Here is a 24,748-nt window from a genome sequence, read left to right as displayed (position 1 = left end):
CAGCACAGTCGCTCCGCGCACCGTGCCGGTACCGGGTGCGGGGTGCCGGGTGCTGGGGTGCGGGGTGCCGGTGCCGGGTGCAGGTCCCGGGTGCCGGGTGCTGCGGTGCCGGTGGCTGCCGGTGCCGGTGCCGGGTGCAGGTACCGGGTGCTGCAGTGCCGGGTGCTGCGGTGCCGGGTGCCGGGCGGTGCCGGTGCCGCCTCCCGCCCCGCCCGGCCCCGCCGAGCGGCCCCGCCCCCGTCCCAGCGCGCCCCGCGGCAGCAGGAGCGGATTGGCTGCCGGTCCCGCGCAGGGGCTGATGGGAGCGCCGTGCGGCGGTTGGGCCCTGCCGGGCGGGATGCGCGGCCCGGCCCGCGGCAGGTACGTGCCGGGGGGGAGGAGCGGCCCGGCCCGGCCGGCCCGGCCCCGGGAGGCTCCGCGGTAGGGACCGGCGTCGGCGAGGGCGGCGGGAGAGCGGCGCGCGGCGCTGCCCGTGACCCGGCTCGGCCCCGGGGGCTGGAGCGGAGCGGGGCGGGCGGTGCCGCCGCCCTTCCTCGCCCGGCCGTGAGCAGCTGCGCGGTTGCTGGGGAGCGGGGCTGCGGCGGGTCGGGGCGCAGGCTCGGGAGAGGAAGCCGTAGAGAGGAAGCCGTCGGGTGCGTGGAGGGGGCGGCAGGCGTCCTCCCCACCGGCCCGGGGCGGGGGGCGGCGGAGCCGAGGGGGGTTCCGGCCGGGCGGGAAGCCCGGCAGCCGCAGCTTGACCTCTGCCGCCGCCCTGCCCGCCGGGCCGCGCACCCGCTCCCCGGGCTGCCGCTCTTCTAGGCTTCAAAAAAAGCGCCTGCCCGGCCCACTCCGTGCGCCCTCGGGGTGCGGTCCCCGGGTGGGGGCCTTTTAGTTAAGGCTTCCCAAAGCACAGGGCCTCCATAGCGGGCTTCCCAGCAGGAATAGCTGGACATAATGAAGTTTAAAGTGAGCCAAATTCACAATCCTGCTTTAAGCGAGAGATGCTAAGGCAGGCCAGCAGTAGGTGGTGGGTGATGCTCCTGTGTTTGTTTTACTTGTTCCCTTGTCCACGGCCTTCACAGCTGCAGAAACTTTTTATTGTCACTGGTGAAGGTTCTGAGGTCAGTAAACTGTGAGAAAGTATGAATTTTTGGGTTGAAACTTAGTGAGCAATATTAGAGATTCAATGTAAAAGTTGTGTTCTTTGTAATGGTAAATATCTGAAAATATTTACATAACATTAAGTCACTAAGTTTACAAAATACCTCTTCAAGGGAGAGGTCTGTATGTCTGTACACAAAGCTGTGGTTTCAAGTTTCTAAGTTCCTTTATTCTTTAAATGACTTGGCTTGATGTTATTCAGTCTTGTATTTTAGCATGTCAGTTATTAAAATTTATTTTGGAAACTTTGATATTTTTTTTGTGAGCTTTTAGTCTTTAAAGATCTACAACATGCTCGAAAAAATTTGAGAGTGACTTGATAAAAGTGTAGTGAGATCATCAAACTATTTTTCCATCTGGATGAATAGGTTGGTGGATTAGTTCTGTAACGGTGCATGATTCATCCCTCTTTCAAAAGAGGAACTTTCTCTGCTCTCGTGCTCACACTGTGCCACTTTTGCTTTCCTTTTCACTAATTAAACTGCATATTTTTGGGGTAAAGAAGATACTATCAGGAAATTAATTGGTTTTTTGAGAATCAAGTAATAAAACTGGTAATAGTGGTTTCTTAAGCTCCTACATAAAATGGACAACAGATATGTTAAAAAAAACATTTAAAGCCTAGCACTAGCAAATGTTACAGCTCTCTTGTTTGTGCATTAAATCTGTGATAATGTTTGTGGAAAGAAGTCCGATTACAGCAGTGCTCACTGAGTGGAAAGGATAGCTCTGTGCTGAAGAAATGCAGTCTTTAGAGGGAAAAAGTGTTGTGCAAGGATTTCATGGTTAAGGCATGGGAAGGAAGGTTTGTGGGAGGAGGAGTCTTACCATGAACAGCAGGGTATTAGTGGTAGGTACATGGAATGGCGTGTGAGGAGAAAAATGAGCAGAGTTTGAAGCAATCAAAGTCAATTTGTGTTGTCATGGCAAAAAGAAGGAAGGGAACAAAGGAAAATGTCTGAAGCACTCCACAGAAACCGAAGAAAATTCTTTATCTTCTAAGGATTTGGTGCCTAAACTGTAAATGTGAGCCTAGCGGCCCTAATCCCTTAATACCTCTCTGGGAAAGGATTTTGGTAGTGTTACTGACTTACAGAGCAGTATCTGTAGAGCCTGTCAGCATCATGGCTCATGTAAAATTACGCCCATGGTGACACTTGTCAAACCTGTTTCCTATCCAGCTACTTGCCAGATATTTTTAAAAACATATGTAGACGTAGCACTGTGAATGTGTTATTGACAAAGGTCAGTGTCACCAGTGGCTTGCAGATAACCTGTGCCTAAAAGGTCCTCCAACACTTCTACTGCAGAGATTCTCAAACTATGGCCTGAAGGAAAATGGCACACAAAAAGTATGCAGGAGCATTGCCATGTTGCTGTAACGTCATTCCTAACAGCAGTGGCAATGTTAGGGAAGCAAGCTGGATTTGGGAAACTTGTGTTAGGTTTACAAACTTATAGATTGACTATTTCACATAGCTTTCGTATTGCTTTGCAAAAAAGATAGTGTCCTGTGGTAACATTTGTGAAGAAAGTGTCCGCTCATATCTACAGCAATACTTGTCATGCAAAAACTCGCCTGTAACTGCAAAGTGACAATCCTGTGAATTTCCCAGTGTTTGAGTACAATGATATTGCATGTTTGGAAATAAACGTATTACTTCTGTTTTACTCTGGTGAGTCGATGTAGTAGTGATTATTTTGACAATTTGCTCAAGAGTCCAAGGGGGTAATTGTGCTTTTTCAGTAGCCCAACCCCTTTGTGTTAGCAGTTCAGCAGCAGCATAGTCAATTTGTCAATCAGTTTTGGCTTAATTTTGATGGCATTTCAAATATGGATTTCCTTATCTCTAAGGATTACTTTTTGAAATCATAGGGCTTATAGCTCTGGAGTCTGGAGCCCTTGGATTTCTTAAAAAGTGAAGAAGTTACCATACTACATTAGCATTCATGCTAGTGAGCAGTGTGTATTCTATGTTATGTTAATTTGCTCTAACAGTCTCAGACAATTTGGGAACAAATTTGGAAACAGTAGGTTTCTTTGTTTTTCAATTTTTGGCCAATTTAACAAGATAATCACGTTTCTGCCTAACTGGAACAGTACTTTGTCTTAGTCTTACTGTTTCATTTCAGAGCTAAAAAGGTTTGAGCCCAGGTTAGGTTTTAGTGTTAGTTTACTGTTGGGGTTGCTATGCACTGATCACTTTTTCATTCAGTGGGTGAAAACTTGTACATTTAAGTGGCTGGAGAGAAATTCTGCTATCCTAAAGTTCAAAGTCAATGGATTGCAACTACCTGCTGATGGAAAGTTGCTACACTTTTGTTTCAGAGAATCGAATTAGTGTTGCTCATGAGTTCCAGGTTTTTGTAGGGTGTGCTATTTTTACACCTTTGGAATTGCTTTAGGGCCATTTGCTGTGCTGGTGACTGCACTGTGTGTGGTGTGCAGGAAGCACCTACTAATGTACTGCTTTCCTAGGACAAGTGAAATCTCTTTGAAGCTGGTGACTTGGATTTAAACTGATCATCCAAGAGAAAAACAGTAGTGCTATCCAATACATTCTTGTTGATGAGAGCATGAAAAGGAAGCAGATTTATTGGAGATGAACTTTCTCATGAATAGTAGGATATTTATGCTGGATGCCTGGGGTGACAGCTGAAAAGTAGCATTGAGAGTTAGGCTTAGGAGCAGCAGAGGAAATAATTTGAAATCAGTTCCTTAATAATCCTGCTTAATAGTAAGTTTTTAAAATTGCTTTTCTGCTGGAGGATTTTGGTGGCTTTTTTAGGAATTATTTTATGCCTCTAGTTTTGAGGACTCCCCTCTGGTTACGTGTTTCCAAAGTAAAAATAAAAGTAAGTTAGGCCATGTCAAGGCTGACACACAAGATGGCCTGTGAAACAGAAGCCTGGATTTTAAAATAACAGAGGTAGATAACTAGGAAATGGCTTTGTGATATTTTGATTTCTGTAGATATTGGAATAACTTAATGAGTTTTGGACTATGGTATTAGATAGCTCCTAAGTGCTTAATGCTTCACTTCTAGCTGTGGATTCTTGTAGAAGATTGATAACTGCCAACATTTGTCCAAAAGAGAAGATGGGTGGATTAATTTCAAGATGGAGGGTGAGTAAAATCATTTAATAGTCCAAGAATCTTCAGTCTAGAAGATGGGAATCCACAGGACATGTTTCTTAATGTCGATTTGTTGATTGTTAATGCTGGTTAATGTTAGTGCTAAACTTTTCCTATTAATATGTCACTCATAAGTCCGGTGGTGAGACATAATGACCAAAAATATTCTCTGTCCGAAACTGTGAATCCTTTATTTCCTTTGCAGTACCATGCCTGGCAGTGGTTTGATTAACTTAGAAAAGCATAGTTTTAACTATTTCTGTAAATATAAATAGTTTTGTTGTGTTACGTCTGGTATAGATGCAGCAGTGTCTGTGACTTGAAGACTGGTGGCTATTTCAGGTCAAAACTGATACAGAGTATCTTTCTGTGTCTGCGATAACAAATAGTTTGGTAGCTACTTATGTATATACAAGTCTTTCTCCCTAACTGTTTTTATTGACTTGTATGTTACTGAATGGTTTACTAAATTTGAGGAAGAAGCATGAAGTTTTTGAATACTTTCCTGACTGGTGTGAGTTTTTTTTTAGTCTAGGTTTGCCTTTGCATATTATCAGTTGATTTAGAACCTTCTGTACAAAAGTCCTTTAAAGGCAGAAGTTTCGGTGAAATGCCAGTTTGGTGTAAGAGAAAGAAACTCACTTTCAAGGTGTTGCAGTGTAGGCCATGGTTTTTGAATTTGTGACCTGAAGTGTGCAGGAAGGTAGTGGTCTTCTCAGAAATTAGGAAAGGTTCCTAGAAGGCAGATACCAAGTTGCTCCTAAGGGGAATTTTACTGGAGGTAGCACTTACTTGCAGTTGCTTATGATTTATTTAGAGCATGTGTTTTTGTGTGGAATGAATAGTAATAAAAACTTTAAGTTCTCTCAGGTTAGGGCTTCCTGTATACATTATCTTTGTTTTGTCTGTTACTTCCACTAATCAGTTCTCTCCTTGTTTTCCTTCCCACCCACACATCCATTGCTGCAGACATAAGTTTTCATCTTTTGTGGTGTAGAAGAGCCTTAATAGTAATATCAACTGTAAAATAGTGATTCATTGCAGTTTTCTTACTACTAAGTAGGAACATTTCCTGCCTTGATGTAAAATATGCATCCATCATGAATTTCTTTTTGTTTGAAAACTGTTAATGTACAGTAATCCTCAAAATATTGATTTTCTTTTAGTGTGATTAGCATCTTTCTTCTTTTTCTTGTAAGCAGGCAAAGCCCTCCACTGTAGAAGTATTAGAAAAAATTGATAAGGTAGGTATTTGCTTTTTAGTGTTTTTGGTGCTTTCATATAATAGTGAAAAACTACACCTTAAATATTTATTTAGAGAGCCTGAAATGGGAATTAATGTGAAGTTGGCTTGATTACATGATTTAATTAAAACTAATGTTTAAACTCCTGTGTAATGGAAGATGTCACTAATGTGAAATTCCATTCATCAAACCCATTAGAAAATCTTTGTATGGTTTAGAGTGTAAGAAGAGTTGTAACTGTAGTGGTAGTAAGGAAAGTTGGTGCAGAATATCTGTTTAGTAATCAATTGGCATTTTTAGCTAGAATTTGTGACAGATGCCTGTACCCTGTGGGGAAATTAACTGTTTTGAAATACGTTGTTAGTTTTTGTTTTCCTTTTAATGAAAGTGTGAGTACTCCTGTTGTCACTTGAAATACAGTCAAAATGGTAACATAGAACATAGATCACTTATTAATATGCCAAAAGTGTAATTCAGATGTTCAGAATTTCACTCAATGTGAGGAAAGTACTGGAACAAAAACATGTGAAATGACTAAAGGTGTTAGAAGCATTTGAATTTCCACAAGTGTCTGATGAAAGTTCTCTGATGAGAAGAAGGCTTGGTAGCGAGTTATGTGGTGCAAAGACTGACATTCATAAGATATTAGCATTTTCCACTTGTCCCAAATACACTAACACATTACAAATAGGAAAAAGTGCTGATTTGTAGTATTTCTTCCCAACAGTGATGTGTTACTGTTAATAGAGGGCAAGTGGCCCATATCATAACCTTAACAGTGTAATGTATGAAAGTTATCTTTGGGTAAATATGGTAAGTTATCAAAAAACTGCTTGACTTTTCTAATCAAATATCAAATTGATATAGTTAATTTTAGCAAACACTTAAAGGCAGCTTAGTGAGACCACCAACTAATTTCACTAATAAAATTGAATTGTATTTATTCACAGGAAATACAGACATTAGAAGAATTTAGAGAAAAAAATCAGAGGCTACAGAAACTGTGGGTTGGAAGGCTGCTTCTCTACTCTTCACTTCTTTACCTTATCACCTGCTTAATTGTATATTTGTGGTGTCTTCCTGATGAATGGACAGCAAGGCTGGCTATGACACTTCCATTTTTTGCATTTCCATTAATGTAAGTGAATATGCCTTTCTTTTTCCTAACTGCTGTCTTTTTGATAAAAGGAGGTGGAAAATACATCTCAGTAAGGGCTTGGGTTTGCTTTTGACAATCCTTGACTTGTCATAACTTGCTAAATTTTTTTCTTTTAAAGTAAATCCAAGTAGTTAGGCAGACACTGTCTTTGAGGGAAATGTTTCATGGGTCTAGGTTTAGTGTAGAACTAAGTCTTACCATCAGAATACGTTAGCATCTGAAGTTACTTGACTTATCAAAATGATATTAGGGCTAGAGAGAGACCTGTCTCAGAACAGCTTCAAGGTAATGTGATATGAGCAGAAGAATATATTAGGTTTTATTTCTACTGCTATTTGGAAAAGTAACACTACTATATGAAAGTGACCTAAGATGTTGCCTGTATGTAAAATGCAGCATATAAAACTGGGAAAAAATACAAGAATAAATGGAGAAACTTACTTTTACATACTAAGTGACTGTGGACATAGAAGACAGATGTAAGGTCATCAGTCTAAGTGTATTGAGGACGCTTATTACACTATTAGCTGTTTTTCTGGAAAATCATTGACTGCTTTCTTCATCCAGAAAAAATCCTAACATCATTTGATGTGAATACAAAGACAGTATTGTCTACTTCTTTGTTCCACTGAGCTGACTGGCTGCTCATCCTCAAGAATGGCTTTTGTTTTCTAAGAAAACTACATTTCTAAAAATAAAAAAAATGGTGTGTTAACTCATTAAACAGTGACTTGCTTGCCTGCCCTTCCCCCAGATCATCAAGGAAGAGAAGCAGCCTACTGAGCTTCTTTCCTACTGATGGGGAGCACAGTGCATTTACTTAATTTGATGAAATGAACATAATAAATACTGTCCATATTTGTACAGCATCTTTGTGAGAAAACATGGCTTACCAGTGCCCTAGCTTTAGACTTGAAAGCAAAAGTCAAATGTAAATATTTGATTATGGTGGGTCAGCACAACATTGCATGCAAGAAAATACTTCAAGATGCTTTTTTACATCATACTGTGTTATGCATAATGTACTACTATGCTGCTATTATGGAATCCCGTGGAGAAGCAGTATCTTCACTGGAAAGGATTAACATAGAAATTAAAGCTCAGATTAATCTTTGGCACCAATATGATTTTTTTTTTCCTTAAGGACAAGGATTTGAAAGTCTTTGTTGTTATGTGAGGCTTGCTTATGCTAACAGGGCAGGCTTTTAGAAGAAGTAGTGTTGCCAGACTCCATTCATTTTGGTATGTTAGGTTTAGTGTAGAAATGAAAACTTTTTCTTACTGAAGGTGATGGTTTCTAGCACTGTGGGGTGAATTTTCACATTAGATTTGATTCTTCACTTTTTCTTCTAATTGTGTTTTTTGTTGTTTCGTTTTTTGAAAAGTGGTTTTCTATAAAATTCTGAAATAGGGATCGGATTGCTAACATTTAGAATTACACTGTTCTCTTATGACATGCAACTGTTTATCTGATTTTTCTCTTAAGCTATTCCCCTTCAGCTTTTTTGGCAGATATGAATGGCAAGCAACTGCCAGCTTGTCTTTGTTCTCGGTCAAGAGGTGACTCCGTGCTGAACGCCTGGTGCCACCCAGTAATAGCTCTAGAGATTTTTCAGCCCTAATCAAACTGGAATATGTCTGCCTTTTCTGGCTTGCAGTCAGTCACCAACTTTTTTCTCCCTTAGGTCATTCCCTCAGGGTCTCAGGCAGTTACTGATGCTGGTAGAGTGAGTTATGTTCTAGGAATATATAACATCATTAGTTTTAAATATACTTTGAAATCTGAAAAGTTTAAGAAATGTATTAGCATGTTAGAAGGATGCTTTTCTGGAAATGATTTTAATTTGAATTAGGTTGTTTCATCTTGTGTGTTTAGATGTTTTGAGAATTATGTTTTTATTTTGTAAAATTGGTCTGAAATGGTCTGCTAGTAAAGTTTCACCTCACATTTTTTAGAGAGGAAACGCTTTTTTATTTCATGAAGTCCTACCATGTATCTGTTAGCTTGGAATAAAGCTTTAGGTAGAATACTCTTTATTAAGCATACAGTAAAAAAGAAACAATGCTTTTGCCTCTGTAACATAGTCTTTAAGGCAATTCAAACCCTGTAAAATGTTTGTTTACTGTGATTCTTTTTGAAGAGGCACATCTTGCATTGCGTAAATGGGCAAAGCCATCCTTCTTAGAGCAGTTATTACAGCACACCTTTGAATGTGGAATAGAGTTAAAGTTCTTCCTCCATTTCTCAGACCTTGGATAAGTTACTCAAAGGTAATTCCAGTTGCCTTGTCCTACCTAAATCAGGTTGTGTTTTTAATACTTGAATGCATTTTGAACTGGGCAGCCTTTATATAAATGCCAAAGATGTTCTTATGAATGAAGATGAAACTGTACTTGAAATCTCACAGCCTTTTGCCTGCTTCATTATGCTAGCTGTTACTCAGAGAACATTTCTAGCCTCTAAGAATTTTTTTAATAAATGACGCATTGCTACTTTAGGCTTTATTGTATAGTGCTTGGCACTAGGGAGGTTTTGGAGAAGATGCTTGGAAGGGCTTGAAGTATGAGATTTGCCATTTGCCTTAGACTGAATAACTTGCTTGGAAAAGCATCAACTTACTAATTATAAGCAATTCTAAGCTTTAAAGCAAGTGGAGTCCTAATGGTTGTCGAGAGACCTTTCAAATGTAAAATGGACATAGAACAGTTTATCTCGAGTGCAGATAAACTGCTCCATTGTTTGAGCTAAGTCAGCTGAAACGCTTTGGAAACTGAGTGGATACCAGCGGCTCAGAGCTCTTGAAAATTGCCAGGAGTCAGGTCAGCTAACTCTGCTAGGGAGAACAGTTGTACAATAGCTGTAGCTCATGGTTTTCCCTGGTATTGAATTCTTCCCACAAATCTCCAGGGTCTTAATTTTGGGTCTTAGCTGGTAAACTTGGTTTTCTGAATAGCATGCATCATAAATCTATCAGATAAGAAGTGATGACTAAATAATTTTCAGCTAGCTGCATGTACCTTGATTTAAAAAAGTTCCCTCTGAATATTTTAGCAAGTGATGATGTTGCTTGCTGCTGCTTACTTAGCATTTCTACCTATTGTAATAGGCAGGAAGATTTTGTTTAGATCAATGTTGATGTCTTGTTAACAAGATACTAATTCAATTTTTAGCTTTCTTTATAAATATTGTTTGAAGTTTTCTGTTCTTTGTGTTTGCTAAGTTAAATTTCATCTGGTAAGTCTTCTGTTTGCTAAATTACTTCAGAAGTGTTTACTGTAATATATTCTAATAAATATATTCTTTCTGTTTTAAAGAATCTGGTGTATAAGAACACTGCTCATTTTTTTCTTTTCCAAAAGGACAGAGAGGAATAGTAAGTATTTTTTCAGCCTTTTTTTTTTTTTTTTTTTTTTTTTAGAATATGGAACTAGTTGGGAATTATGCTTGCTATGAAAATGTAAATATTTTGGATAAAATGTTAATATTTTGGAAAAGGAGAGTAGCCTTCTAATTGATGCTGAAATGGGTAGCATTAGCTAAACTGTTGTTTTTACCACACAGTTCTTGAAATAATAGAAAGGAAACTGCTTTTTCTTTCACTTTGCTTACAAAATAGTGTTAACTTTCTCCTGTCTTTGCATGCTTTGAAGTGTAATGGAATAAAATGTAGTGTAGAAGTAGGTGTGAGGGAAAGGAAATATAAACAATAATAATAGTTCCCTTAATACTTGGATCATGCAAGTATTCCAGCAGTCTTAATCTCTTATCTTTATGTATAAGAGATTTATAGCAGATGTGTTTATTTGTAAAGATAGCTTTTCTTTTACAAGTTCTCCAAAGCATGCATATGTTTTCCTGAGTGGAAAAGGGATAAGCAGGTGTTTTTGTGCTGTTTGAGAGCTAAGAAAAATGTGGAGTCATGTAACAAAAAAAAGTAATGGAGGTTTAAAAATGTACATAAAAACTTGTTAAAGAGCATATAGATTCATTCTAATGCAAAATTTAAAAACTGCATCTGTGGCATTTGTCTGCAGCAGTTTAGAATTCATTTGAGACTTTCTTTGAAAGCAGTCCAGCCTGTAACAATATCTCATGGTGGTGTGAGCAATAATACAGGAAAACCTAAATGTTGCACTGTGTTTTATGACTTGCAGAGCAACATGATGTATTTAATTTGTGACAGCTTACAAGTTAAACATCACTTTTGGAATTTTTCTTAAACTTAATGTTTGTATTTGATATGCAAGCATAGGACATACATTTTTATGTAGAAATAAAATTGTCCATATATTCTGTGGTGCTGTGTGATTCATTTCTAAGTTGTATATGCATTTGCATTTCATGGCTGGATAAGAAAAAAGTATGTTTTTCTAGTTTGCTTAAATGTCTTTATTGCTGTTTTTGCAAGACTAGTGCTCCTGTTGAACCTGTGTATAAAAGGTTTTAGTAGATGTTAGAGCATGCCAAAAAGAATTATTTATGCATTGTTCCAGAGATTGGGTAAAAATGGAATGTTTTAGTTAAAAGATGTAAGTCCTGTATTTGGAAAAGAGAAATCAAATGTGCAGTGCAAGAATTAGAGCAGTGTAAAGCAGGAGAAAATGTAGCTGAAAGAGCAAACTGGCAACTAAGTGACTCAAAGGCAGCCTTTTATTCTGGGATAAGTTATCAGATTGAGTCACTGGAGATGTTAATTTAATGCTGTAAAGCTCTCTACTGGGTGACCAGCACACACCAGTTGCTGGAATCATGCACTGACTGAGGAAAATTCCTAGTGAGACACAAGGACACATCACTAGTGATGTGGAGAGGTTACAGAATTTCAGTTTTTAAGACTGGTCAGTCAAACAGCTGTTATGGGAGATTTAGGCTGATCTGTCCCAAAGTGTGGAAAAAATAAATGAGGTGTCTTGCAGGTATTGGGTTCTCTAGTACAACTTCTTTTTTTCTGTAGGTTTAATTGAGATGAGATATATTTGTTTCTAGAGAGTATTTGCAGCAATTGCCATTTGGCCAGATTTGAAGGGGTCAAGTGCTTAATGAGATTCTTGTTGAATGGAGGAGGTAAGGTGATCAGAAACAAACGCCCTTACTTTAAACTGTAAATTTCATTGCTTTGTGGGAGGCTATGCTTGAAGATGTTCTAGGTATTTCTGTATACAAAGCAGCTTTTTTCTTAAGCAATTGTTAGCTGACCATATTGTGCTTTCATTGTTTTATTTGTCTGTGTGGTACCATACTGCATTGCAGTGTTTCAAGGTGTTAGTTTGCATGAGAGGCAGTGTTCTAATGTAAGTGTAAAATTTGATTAAATACCTTATTAATTTGAAGATGCACAGTTCCTGGAATTGTCCATCTTCTGTGGTCCAGCCCAGTACTAAATACATTCTTGTTCTATTTTCTATATGTCTTAACTAATAAAGGATTGTTGATTGTTTTAGTTACTCTTTCATTGCATAAGCTTTCAAATATGTATGTGCCAGGTTTTAGTATTGTGTACATTTATTGAAGTGATTTATGCTATGAGTTTCAACCTCTGGAAAAGCTCAAGCAATTATACATTCTCTTAATTTCAAGCAACAGTAGTGTTCCTGCAGTAATGTTTAAAAGTGGGTATAGAATACGTATGTATAAATAAATATACAAAAAAGTATGTATTTAGCTTGTTAGGTTTTGTTTTTGTTTCTTGTAGTTCTATGAAGCTTTTCCTTTTTTAAAAAAAACTGAAATATATCTTACATAAAGTGAAGAGCTAGTATTCTGTAGAGCTGAGAAGGGGAAAAAGTTGTAAAGTTTTTTGTTAAACTCTTCTTGCTTTGAAGGAGGTAATAGAAAATTATTTATTGAGAGATGATCTTGTATATTAGATGATGATTTATTACAGGGAGTTTTCCATGAGTGCCAAGCTGCAAGCCTTGACTTAAAGGAAAATCCCATGTGCATTTAACCTTTCTTCCTTTCTTCTTTCCCTTCCTTTTAGAGAGGTTAGGTACTGTCTACTAGTTGTAACAGTCTCTTAGTATTGAGTAGTAAAATGACCTTCTGGTAGCTTTTCTTACAAAACTGGGAGCTTTGCTGTACCCTGAAAGTATTGAAAGGGTGAAAGAGATTGAGACTTAAGGTTCAGAACTGACCTGGCATTTGTTATTAGTATGTGTTAAGAAGCTTACATAAAATACTGAAGCCAAGTAAATCTAGTGCTCAAACAGATATATTAATACTGAGACCTCAAGGTTTTTTCTGTAGTTTGACTCATGAGATTAAGTGTGTTTGGTTCATTGTTGTACCAGTTTTAATGTAGGTCAGAGCAGGCACTGGCTAGACTTGGTTTGCTTAATGAGTAAATGGTACATAAAACTTCTTAATAGTTGTAACTGTAAAGTGGTAACAGTGAGTTATAATTTACAAGCAGTTTTGGGATTTAAAATTATTTATTTTCACATAAAACATTATTTATTTTATGCAAAGTTTACTTATGTTGTAGGATTGGTAGTGGTCAATGCATACGTTTTCCTGATCTTGTAGGGCAAAGTCAGTGTTTAGAATGTGCTGAAATTATCTCTTGTTTATAGTTGAGAGCTAATGTATGATGTCCTTCTTTTAGATGATGCGCTGGAAGATTTAAAGTCTCAAAAGAAAAAAATAGTGAGTAAAAATATAAACTGTGGTCTACTCAAGTGTTTTTGCATCTCTACAAGTTGTGTTTGGTTGTAATATATAGATGAAGAGCAGAGGGGGGGAGGTGAAGCTATTACCATTCCTCTGTTTTCACACATTGTCTAGTGCCACACAAGGTTTTCCTTACCCCCAAATTACAAAGGATTGTTTGCATCTGAGAATAAATTGGCTGCTTGTAGTTTAACTTAAACCTACTGTTTTAATGTTGCTAGATCTATGTGAAGTGATTATCTTTTTTTTTGGAAAAGAAAAATGTGTGCTTTAATGTAACCATTGCTGATGACTACTTCTACTTTAGGATTACAAAAATGTGTTAGATGTTGCAGTGATTTAAGAACATAGAATGCAGCTATTATAGTTACTCTGTCACTTAATGTCTTGTTCATAACTAGAAAAAAGGGCTTCCATCTTGTTTAGATTTATTTTTCATCAAGTAACAGATTGTATCTTAAATGCATCACCACTTCTTTTCCTATTCTCCATATTTTTTGTACTATATATTTCTTCCATTACATTATTTCCTCTAAAAATTATCTTTTTATATATATAAATTCCATCAGTTGTCTTGAGATTATCTATTTTGTGAGCTATATGGTTAACAGTATAGAACTGGTGTATGCCAGGTATTTGCTTCAACTGGATTAACACTTAATTTCAGTAACACAAATTTAGGATGGAGAAGAGTCTGAGTCTTGGATAACATCCACTCTTTGCAAAGTTTGTAACACTGAAAGCTGTCTGTACTTATTCATTCCATAAGGAAGTTCTCTGCTCTGTCTTTGGCTTAATCTCCTGCCTTGCAAGGCAAAACTTTAAAACTGCTACTACCAAAGCGCAAAACCCCCCCCAACCAATGCAAAACCAAACAGAACAACCCCTTGCCTCCCAGGAAACCCTAGAAGTTGTATTATGAGACTTTATTGTTAAAAAGTTTCCCAGAGTGTTCACCTTATGCCTTCTGAATTTTGCCATGGTAGCAAATTAATAGAAAACCCACAACAAAGCTACTAAAAAGTAGTCATGTAATAATCTGGTATTAAACACTTTAAAAATATAGATGTAAAAATTATAACCTGTAACCAAATTATGTCATTGTTCTTTGATAAAGAGTTCTGTTAATATCTGTATCTGTTAATCTTTATGTTATAAATATATTAAATGGAAGAGTCCTTTGGTTGGAGAGGTGACAAAAAAGGATTGGAGAGGCTTGCATTTTTCTGAGAATGAAATAAATAGTATGCCAGCTATGTTTTCAATTTTATTTTATGGAAACTGCTTAGATGAAATTAGTTACTCTCCAATTTACATAGCAGTTCTGTAGCTTTGGAGGGAAAGGTCTTGGAACAGAAAAAGCGCTATCACAGTATCATTCTGGTTGGAAAAGACCTTCAAGATCATCAAGTCCAACCACTACCCTGACTCTGCCGCATCCACCACTCAACCCTATCCCCTGGCACCACGTCTGTCTTTTTAGATGTCTCCAGGGATGGTGGCTCAACCACCTCCTCGGACAGCCTGGATCACCAACTCCAGCTCCCGCCCCAGATCAGGACAGCCGCAAAGTTAACACCGTGTCCCTGAGGGTGTTGTCCAAATGTTTCTTGAATTGTCAGGCTTGGTGCCATTACTGCTTCCCTGGGGAGCCTATTCCAGTACTCCACCACCCTCTGGGTGAAGAAGTTCTTCCAAATGTCCAACTTAAACCTCTCTCTGCACAATGGAGAGCAGAACAGCTTTTGGAGTTCTAAATGTAAAGCTTTCATTTCAGTAAAATACATTTATTTTTATGTAATAATGAAAATCATCATATTTATTCTAGAAGAACTATTAATGCTGAATTTTTTTGTGAGAAGCACTTTCACAGAGAGAAGACATTGAATAAAAGATTAGTCAGGAAAAAGCTGGTTTATAAAGTAGAGAGTGCTTTACTTTGGGAATTGATGCTGTTGAAACAAGATGTAAATGTGTATTTTGCATTTGCAAAAAAAAGCACAAGGCATTGTAGAAGAGCAGGCAATAGTTATTCACAAATACTTTGTGAAAAATAGATAAGTTACTCTGTAACACTGGAGAGTTTAAACCTGGAAATAGAAACTGTCATTAGTTATATGTGCATGTCAAGCTTTAATTGCTACAGACAAATTTCTAAATAGGACTAGTAGAAGAGTTCTGGGAAGTCCAATAACCTGTAACTCAGCTATTTTTCAATCTGAGGGGAACAAAGTCCATGATTACCTCCTGATCTTGTGGATGCCTGGTTCCTAGCAAAGAACCAGAAACAGAAGACTTATTGCAACCTCTTGAATCAGTGCTGTGTTGGTATTTTTTACTCAGAAGATTGACTCTGGAGTTTCATCATAATTTAAAGGTATTCAATTAAGCATTAAAATTAGGTCATGAAAACTAGCATGTTGCAGTGAGCTGAAAGTGGATGCAGGTAGTGGGACAGACTATAGTTTTCATTGTAGATAAAAACACTGATAAAATTGCATTTTGTAATATTTTTGTTTTGATAATACTCAGATTTGATTTTGTTTTGGATTAATTTATTTAGAAATATCTGTGTCTATCAATAACTGTAGCAACACCTACTTTTTACTAAAACCAAAAACCTTTGCCAAGTACAATAATGGGATGGGGGATAGGGGAGGATATATTCCCTGTTAGATTTTGATTTGTTGCTGAGTTTGCAAATAGGATTAGCTACTAACATATTTAAATTTGGATCCTCTAAGTATCTGGGATAAGTAAACGATGTATTTCCTTTTTCTTGTAATGCAAATTGTTGTCTAGGCACTGTCAGCCTGCCACAACAGCTATGATTTTTCGCTTCATTGTAGCTCAGCTTCCCTATTGCTGGGGAAATACTATATTGAAGACATACTTTTGAAAAATGTTACGTACTTATCTTGAACAGGCATACGGTCCACCCTTTCCCTAGTGGCATTAATTACATTCAGAAGTGTACCTATAGTGGACTAAGCTCCTCATCTACTAGATGCAGTGTCCTGGTGGCTGTGCAATGAGCTGCTCAGTAGACCTTCTGTTCAAAAGGCTTCAATTTTTGGTGGCATAATCACATGGATATTCATGTGGGTAAAATACTTGACTATCATAGATGTCTGGAAATGCCCATTAATATTGTCTATTCTGCACTTTGACTCAAAGTTTGTGTAATACTTATTTTCCACAGAACTGACTCTGCACTACTTTTTCCCCAGTGAATGCTTTAAAACATGTTCAGTGTTTCTTTATGGATTGGGTGTAGAGATTAAGTTCATTAGCTATAATTAAGGCACTACTTCAAGATACAGTTTTTTCCCCCCTTGATCATATGGGATACTCTGGTTGTGTTCATGATTATGTGGCTGTAATTTTGGCCTTAGCATTCTCAGTTAATGAGAATGTTAGCCCTTAGGTCTGAATGTGAGCGAGTTCAGAGGGCTGAGCATATTAAAGCAAGGGCACAGGACATGTATTAAGCTGCTACAAGTGGGAATTAGTGGAGACTTTACCTGGAGCAGCAGTCTTAAAGCTGGGATAGTTCTTAGCCTGAGGACGGAGTTGTGAAGATAGGATAGTAATTACTTTGCTAATGTTAGAATAAACTTTGCTGAAGTTTGCTCAGCTATTCTGTTACAGGATGCTGAGTTTTATACTAGACTAGACATGGGTAACAGGAGAGGTGCCTGAGGACTGGAGGATAGCAAATGTCACTCCAGTCTACAAGAAGGGCAAGAAGGAGGACCCGGGTAACTATAGACCGGTCAGCCTCACCTCCATCCCTGGAAAGGTGATGGAACAACTTGTCCTTGGCACTATCTCTAGACATATCAAGGAGATGGGGGTCATCAAGAGCAGTCAACATAGTTTTACCAAGGGTAAGTCATGTTTGACTAACCTCATAGCCTTCTATGAGGGAAATTACTGGGTGGATAGATGATGGTAGAGCGGTGGATGTGGTCTATCTTGATTTCAATAAAGCATTTGACACCGTCTCCCACAGCATCCTTGTAGATAAGTTGATCAAGTATGGGTTTGATGATCAGGCAGTGAGGTGGATCAAGAACTGGTTTAAAGGAAGAAGTCAGAGAGTTGTAGTCAATGGGGCAAAATCTAGTTGGAGGCCTGTGACTAGTGGAGTCCCTCAGGGGTTGGTACTGGCACCGGTGTTGTTCAACATCTTCATCAACGACCTGGATGAGGGTACAGAATGTACCCTCAGCAAGTTTGCTGATGACACCAAGCTGGGAGGAGTGGCTGACACACCAGAAGGCTGTGCTGCCATTCAGAGAGACTTAGACAGGCTGGAGACTTGGGCGGGGAAAAACCTGATGAAGTTCAACAAGGGCAAGTGTAGAGTTTTGCATTTGGGGAAGAAAAATGTCATGTACCAGTACAGGTTGGGGGCTGACCTGCTGGAGAGCAGTGTAGGTGAAAGGGATCTGTGGGTCCTGGTAGACAGGAGGATGACCATGAGCCGGCAATGTGCCCTTGTGGCTAAGAAGGCCAATGGCATCCTGGGGTGCATTAGAAAGGGTGTGGTTAGTAGGTCAAGAGAGGTTCTCCTCCCCCTCTATTCTGCATTGGTGAGGCCGCATCTGGAGTATTGTGTCCAGTTCTGGGCCCCTCAGTTCAAGAAGGACAGGGAAGTGCTTGAAAGAGTCCAGCGCAGAGCCACAAAGATGATTAAGGGAGTGGAACATCTCCCTTATGAGGAAAGGCTGAGGGAGCTGGGTCTCTTTAGTTTGGAGAAAAGGAGACTGAGGGGTGACCTCATCCATGGTTACAAATACGTAAAGGATGAGTGTCAAGAAGATGGAGTTGAGCTTTTTTCAGTGAAGACCAGTGATAGGACAAGGAGTAATGGATACAAATTGGAGCATAGGAGGTTTAAGGTGAATATCAGAAAAAATTTTGTTACTGTGAGAGTGACAGAGCACTGGAACAGGCTGCCCAGAGAGGTTGTGGAGTCTCCTTCTCTGGAGACATTCTAGGTGACCCTGCTCTGGCAGGGGGATTGGATCTTTCGAGGTCCCTTCCAACCCCTATGATTCTATGATTCTATGACTTAGACTTCCTATCCATTTCAGGTAAGAGTTCAGAAAGTTACATGTGTTTAATTTTCCAAGAAAAAATAGAGGAGTCTGATTTCAAGGCTGCCTTGGAGTTCTGTTAACATTAGAAAAATAAACAGACCAGCATATAAATTTTGTTATTTAAAAAAATACTGTTTAATGACCTTTATACCTGGAATATGCAATTCCAGGTATAGAAAGCTGTAGATATTTTTATAACGTTCAGTACGTGAGAAAAACTCCAGTAGGAGTTGATTGTAGTATAAACCCAGTCTTGCCTACCCACTATATGCTAGAGTACTGCAAAAGTGCAATTGGAAGCTCAAAATATGGTTAAACCCCATATTTACTGATGAATGATCAAATAAGGTATTTTTTTCATGCAGTGTTTACACAAAATGGTTATGTTGGCTTCCTGTTTGCATGGATCTATCCAGAGTACACTTTATTGTTGTGGTTTAAGTTATTTTTGTTGTATTTTAAGGGAACTTTTGCTATGTTTACTTGTGTGTCATAATGGTAGACTGAAATGAATCTTGTGGTCCTGTGTGAACATAAAGAAATACCTCTCCATCATTTTATTTGACATACAAAGTAATACAATTTAAGAACTCACATGGTAGTATGACCAAAAAGTAGTTTGTACCATGCCAAAACTTGCAGTTGCTAAATGTCATTTACAAGAAGCTTAATATATATTACTCATTACTTTTCAATATGGGCTAACTGTTGTTGCCACTGGAATTCTGTTTGGTTGCCAGTTGGAAAGGGGGCTGTCCATGCAATTATACATAGGAGAGAATGTGATACATGGCCATGTTCCTTTATTAAGATTTTGTTAATTTAATGAAATAAGTTTGAAAAATACATTATTTGGCTGTTACTAACTGCAATGGATACTTCACTTGTGGTTTTAGTTACTCATCATTTAAGCTTGATAGTAATAGATTATGAATTAACCCTTGGCAGAAAGTAGAAAATGTTGTAGTGGGAAAAGTTTTGGATCTCGGAGAAGAGTATGTTATGGAAAGAGAGCAGGAAGTGTTGAGAAATTTGTTGTTTTAGTGAGCCAGTCCTCAACACTTGGTTAACTTTCCGAGGTTATGCTTCAGGATGGTGAATCCATAAGGCAGTATGTTGATTTGTGTTTGTAAACGAGCTTGCTGTGGCAGTGCAGAAGCCGGTATCTTCTGCTGTGCAAACACAGAGATAATATTTACGTTTTATACAGGCCCTTAGTTGCTTCTAGTAATGATACTAATTTGTTCAAAGAGTAAGCAAGCTTTGACCTGTTTGATTCCTTATTTGGTATTGTCAGACAAATTTAAATTGATTTTTAGAAAAATACATTCCAGAAGTGAAACCATGAGAACTGTGCATATGTGAATAGAAACCTTGAAAATTTCTAAACATTTTCAAGAAATTTGAAGTCGGTTATGAAACTGATTTCTTGTTCAGTTTCAGCTTTACTAGAATTATAAGCTATATATGAATTTCAAAATATGTAGAGTAACTTGTTGAATTATCCAGTAACTATATAATATGAAGAATAACTTGACATCTGAATCCTGTAATGAGAGCTAAATTTTTCCATTTCAAAATAATTTTACTGTTTTCAAAACTTATATATCCATGAATAACTACCATTCTATCTAACACTGCTGTAGCAAGAAGTCTGTTAGATAATGGAAGTAGCAAGTGATAGTGGTGTGTTCTGTTTTTTCTCTTCCTAAAGGTTCTGCAGAAGATTATTTCTCATTTTCCTATGTGGCTATAAAGACAACTGCATGTGTTATATGTTGGTTTATACCAAGTGACTCAGTGTTTTTTTTTTTGATTTGGGAGCCAGATGTTGACACTGTTAACACTTACCCACTTTGCAGCTTCACCTCACTAACCTTACTCTTTCCTACCTTGCCTTACGGTTTTAGATTTTGTAAGCAGTAAATACTTTATTTTTCCTCTTAGACCCTTAATTTTGATCTTACTGCACTGTGTGGCATTTGTTTTACGAAGTCAGTGGGTTAACTCCAAAGTCCTGCTGAAATACAAGCTTAGGAAATTGATTTTTACTTCCCTCTCCACTTTTCAGCAGTCCTTAATTAACAGCCTGGGTAGAATTCCTTGCCTTAAACTTATGGTAGTGTGTGTAGGAGAAAGCTGCTAAATGAATACTGTGCATCCATTAAATTGAGTTACTTTAACTTAGCTTCTGAGCTCTATTTGTAATTCTGAGGTCTGTCTTAGGGTAAAATCCCTGCAAGTTCTGTATACACAGAATGGCTGAAACTTTAGTTTCTCACTAGCTAAATAATGGTGTAAAAGTCATGTTAATGTGCACCATTTGTTAGTTTAGCAGTGATAAATGAGGTTGAGAGAACTTAATTTTTTGACCACTGACCTTTTTAGTTTTGCAGTTTATGCTAACAGCAAACTTAAGAACAAACAAACCCCCCACTTCAGCTGATCATGGCCATTATTCAGCATATCTAGGAGAAAAGGTCTGCTTAAGATACTGTAAAGTGCATTGTAATTTCTCTACATATTAGCTATTTGTCATAACTTCAGCTATCTCTGTTCTAAAGTTAGGCTGCTTCTGATGTTGGCTGTTAACCACTAAAATGATACTTTACTAGTTATTACTTTTTTAATTAAGCCCATGTATTAGCTATAAAGCCACTTGAGTGCATTGTAAATAAAACGCTGTAATAATGAAGAGCTTTAATTACACTCCCTGAAGTATGCATAGTTCTCAGTAAATTTTTTATTTAAATTCTTAACATGTTCCCTTTTTTCTGAAAAGCAGTTTGAATTTTTGTGAAGATGGAAATTCAGCCTTTAAAGTAATTTGAGCAAATTCCATGGCTGTTCTCTAGTTAGTGAGTTTTCACAGCATTTGGAGCAAGCTAATTGCTTCTGCTAATAAATAATCTAAAATCGATGCTGACAGCAGTTAATTGGCACAGAGACTTTATTCTGTAAAGCACTTGGCTAACGACCTTCCTTAAATTAATAGCATTAAGTGCTATGAGGAAATAAATCTAAGGAATTGCCTGTCATTCGCTTGTCATGTCTAATAACTTCCAATAATGATGGTTGATAGATTTTTGCACATTCCATTATTGAAGTTGGTGCATGTAATTATTCTCCTCATTATATGTAAACAATTAGCAATATTTGGTGTTTCCTTGCAATAAAGCCTTTAAATACAAGTAGCCCATTAGAGTTTAGAAACTTTTTTGAAAGCAAAATACCATTTCAATTGAACACAGCAAATCTGCAGGTATCTGAAATGCTACTAGTTCACTGGACTGAGCTTAACCTTTTGGTAGCATTAGTAAGTTGCTTGTGAATGGAAGGATATGGGGGGAAAATATTTTGAAGGATTCCATATTGATGTTTGGAACCTTTTCTTTCCAGCTTGAGGAAGTAATGGAGAAGGAAACTTACAAGACTGCTAAATTAATTCTTGAAAGGTTTGATCCAAAATCAAGTGCAAAGGTAAGAATCTTAGTATTGATACTGATTTAATATGAGAGATAGTACAGAGCTGAACACTCAGATAACGTTACTTGTAATTAATTGATAGGAGGCTGAACTACCATCTGCTGGAACATCTGCAACCCCAAGACCTGGACAAGGTAATAGCCCTGTAAAATGGCTGCTCTTTAGTGTAGATACTTGTCTTTCATATCAGTTTCTGCTCTAGAAGTCTCTATGATGAAATTTGTAGATCAATTGACCTTTATTTTGGGTTAATAGACTGTTTATTACACCATGGCTGTTACTGTTCTGTATTTTTCAGACAAGGGTTCTATTAATAATGGCTAATGTTCTTCTAAACAACAGGATGCTTAATGCTGCCTGATGCTAAAGCAGAGAGAAAATTAACTTCTTGTGGCATAGTTGCGATTTTTCTAGAATACTGAGTTGCTTTCAAATCTTATGCAATGTTCATTGACTTGGCTTTTCAGTTCCCTTTCTGGCTAGTTAAACTTTTCTGAATGCAGTGTGTAAACTACTTTTATAGACTGGATGGAGAGATTCCACAAAGTGAGTTCAGAAATCAGTTGTTTTCTAGATGCAAAGATTGGCTAGTTCTTTACTAGTTTATGATGTACTATTTAAAGGTTCTATTGAATAAGATAATAAAAGAAATAGAAAGACTTGCATGTGTTTCAAGGAAGCCTTGTTTCTAGATTGCACATACAGGTTTTGAGACTGAAAAGATCTCTCCCCCACACTCTCCCAGTGGAATGTTTGCATTAAAAATGTGGACTATAAATTAAAAAATATATACATGCAGACAAACCACTGGTAAGTTTTTCTTAAAGTTGTGTGTAATATGCTGTAGTTTAACTGAAAATGTTAGTATTAACACAGTATAAAGGCCACCTTTTATTATAATACTGAAGATACCTACAAAGATGTCTCAAAAGTGTACTAATTTGCTGTTACAACCAACTTAGACCTGTATGGGCCGATGCTCAACATAAACTGCAGAATCTGATGTGCATAATTTTCCATAAAATAAACATATTCCTTTAGAGCATGTATTAGAATTGTCAGTTTTTTGTCTGATTTGTGCAAGTAACCAAAATTTATTTCTCTTTTTTGCTCTTGGACTGGTGGTTTTGATGGGTGCAGAGTTCTTGTATTTACTAACCAAGGTGTTTACAGGATGCATGGTCAAATCCACTGTTTTGTGCTTGCTTAGCTTCAATTTGTTGTGAAGACATTTTCAGCCCATCTTGTTCACATTGACAGTGAGTAGCTGTAGTGCAGTACGCTAGCAGTAAAGCTTTTATCACCTCTGGTGTCCTAGGCACAACAGCTTTTTCTCAAGTTTGCTGCTTACCTGTCTCTCCCATGATTCCATTTCTGCAGCATTCATAGTTTTTTAAGGCTGAAAGGCTGTTATCACGCTCTGTGTTCTCTGTCTTAATCTAGCTCATAGGTGGTTGCCAGGAATTGTTGCTGCTTTCTGTCCATGTAAAAGTGGATATTCAGACTGTTGTATTTTATAGGTGATTTATAGGTCAGGAGGGACACTGTTTGGCTTTATCTGATGAAATTCTGGAGCCTTATTTTCTAAATAACCTGTTCTTGGTATGTGCACTAATTATTTCAATTTTTAGCTATCAAAAAATTACTGCCTTATTAATGTTCACACTAAATACTGGTCCAAAGCAAAAACTAGCTTCTGTTTTGTGCAGTGGATAACTTAGATGACACCTAAATGTGGTTGCTGTGTAACTTGGTGTATGCAATATGTGGTAGAATTATGATGATTTGGAATCATAAAATATCTTGTTAACAAGTTAACATTAAAGCTTCCTTGATCTTCTCTTCTCTTGCTTTGGACACAAGCTAGCCAGGCAGCAGAACTCACTGATCTTGAGCTCTGTAATTGAGTCTTTTTGGAAAGAGGGTAAATAATGACCAATGTATAATCAGGCTGAACAGTGTTGTGTATGAGGCAGCTGATAAAAGGCAGGTTAGTTGGTATGTTTTTGACTTACCAGTGGAAGTGGAAACTTATGCATCATGCTAATTAGTTCAGAGATGTAATCAGCATTCCATAATAGTTGGTTCTCATAAAAACAACTGGTGGTGCCCTAGTTTATGTAAGTAGCTCTTTTTGCAGCTTTTATGATTTTTTTGACATGCATTTAAATAATTGTAGTTTTAACAGATGATTCAGATGAGTCTTGAGTTTGGCATAAGAAAGCACTTGGAAATTCAGAAGGAAGGGAATTTGAAAGCTTAAGTACAATTTTATATGTCCGGAAATGTTTTGACTTGTAGAGTTAAGGAGCATACAGTAATTCAGTACTTAGGCTGTATTAAAAAGAAGGGGAAGTATATATTGGCAGTGGAATAAATGCTTACCAACAACATCCTGTTGTTGGTAACTGCTCCCTTTGTTGTGCTAATACAACTGTTATCAGAACTGTACTGTAAGATCACTCCATGACCTGAATTAAAAATAATGCAGTAACAGATGGTTTCAGGGTGGGATGGGTATAGGTGTGAGAAGGAAGAAAGGAACTTCTTGGTTTGTCTTTGCCTCAAAAGCATACAAGTTATGTGTACTATTTATTGACGTGCATTGTGCTCTAGCTCCCTAAAAATTATGTATTCTTACCTAGAAAAATCAAAGAGTTTTGAAGTAAGGGAGAAATAAAATAGTTATGCTTGTAAACATGAAATATACAGCTGTCTCACCCCTGGCAATATCTTAATATTCCTTAGGAGATCATACTGAATCATGAGTTGGGAGTAGTAGCCCTGTTTGTTCAGTGCTAGTAA

The 24,748-nt window shown here is 37.8% G+C and overlaps 1 protein-coding gene across 4 annotated transcripts in view; it reads left to right on the top strand.

Moving 5' to 3' along the window:
- Positions 1–287: 287 nt before the first annotated feature.
- The window catches only part of LNPK (lunapark, ER junction formation factor), a 51,447-nt gene continuing 26,986 nt past the window's right edge, over positions 288–24,748 (top strand). For 3 of the 4 annotated variants that reach the window (XR_007889839.1, XR_007889838.1, XM_051622945.1), the window contains exons 1-8: positions 288–360; positions 4,188–4,267; positions 5,476–5,520; positions 6,471–6,658; positions 9,995–10,053; positions 13,285–13,325; positions 21,857–21,937; positions 22,026–22,077. Coding sequence is in view for 2 of the 4 variants with exons in the window: in XM_051622945.1 (XP_051478905.1) it covers positions 4,241–4,267; positions 5,476–5,520; positions 6,471–6,658; positions 9,995–10,053; positions 13,285–13,325; positions 21,857–21,937; positions 22,026–22,077 (493 nt within the window). In the remaining 2 variants the exon portion in view is untranslated. The remainder of the gene's footprint in view (positions 361–4,187; positions 4,268–5,475; positions 5,521–6,470; positions 6,659–9,994; positions 10,054–13,284; positions 13,326–21,856; positions 21,938–22,025; positions 22,078–24,748) is intronic. The other variant, XM_051622947.1, reaches the window with a different exon arrangement.

This window comes from Apus apus, chromosome 6, assembly GCF_020740795.1.
Source record: "Apus apus isolate bApuApu2 chromosome 6, bApuApu2.pri.cur, whole genome shotgun sequence".
NCBI lineage: Eukaryota > Metazoa > Chordata > Aves > Apodiformes > Apodidae > Apus > Apus apus.
This window is presented reverse-complemented; position numbering and strand designations above follow the sequence as displayed.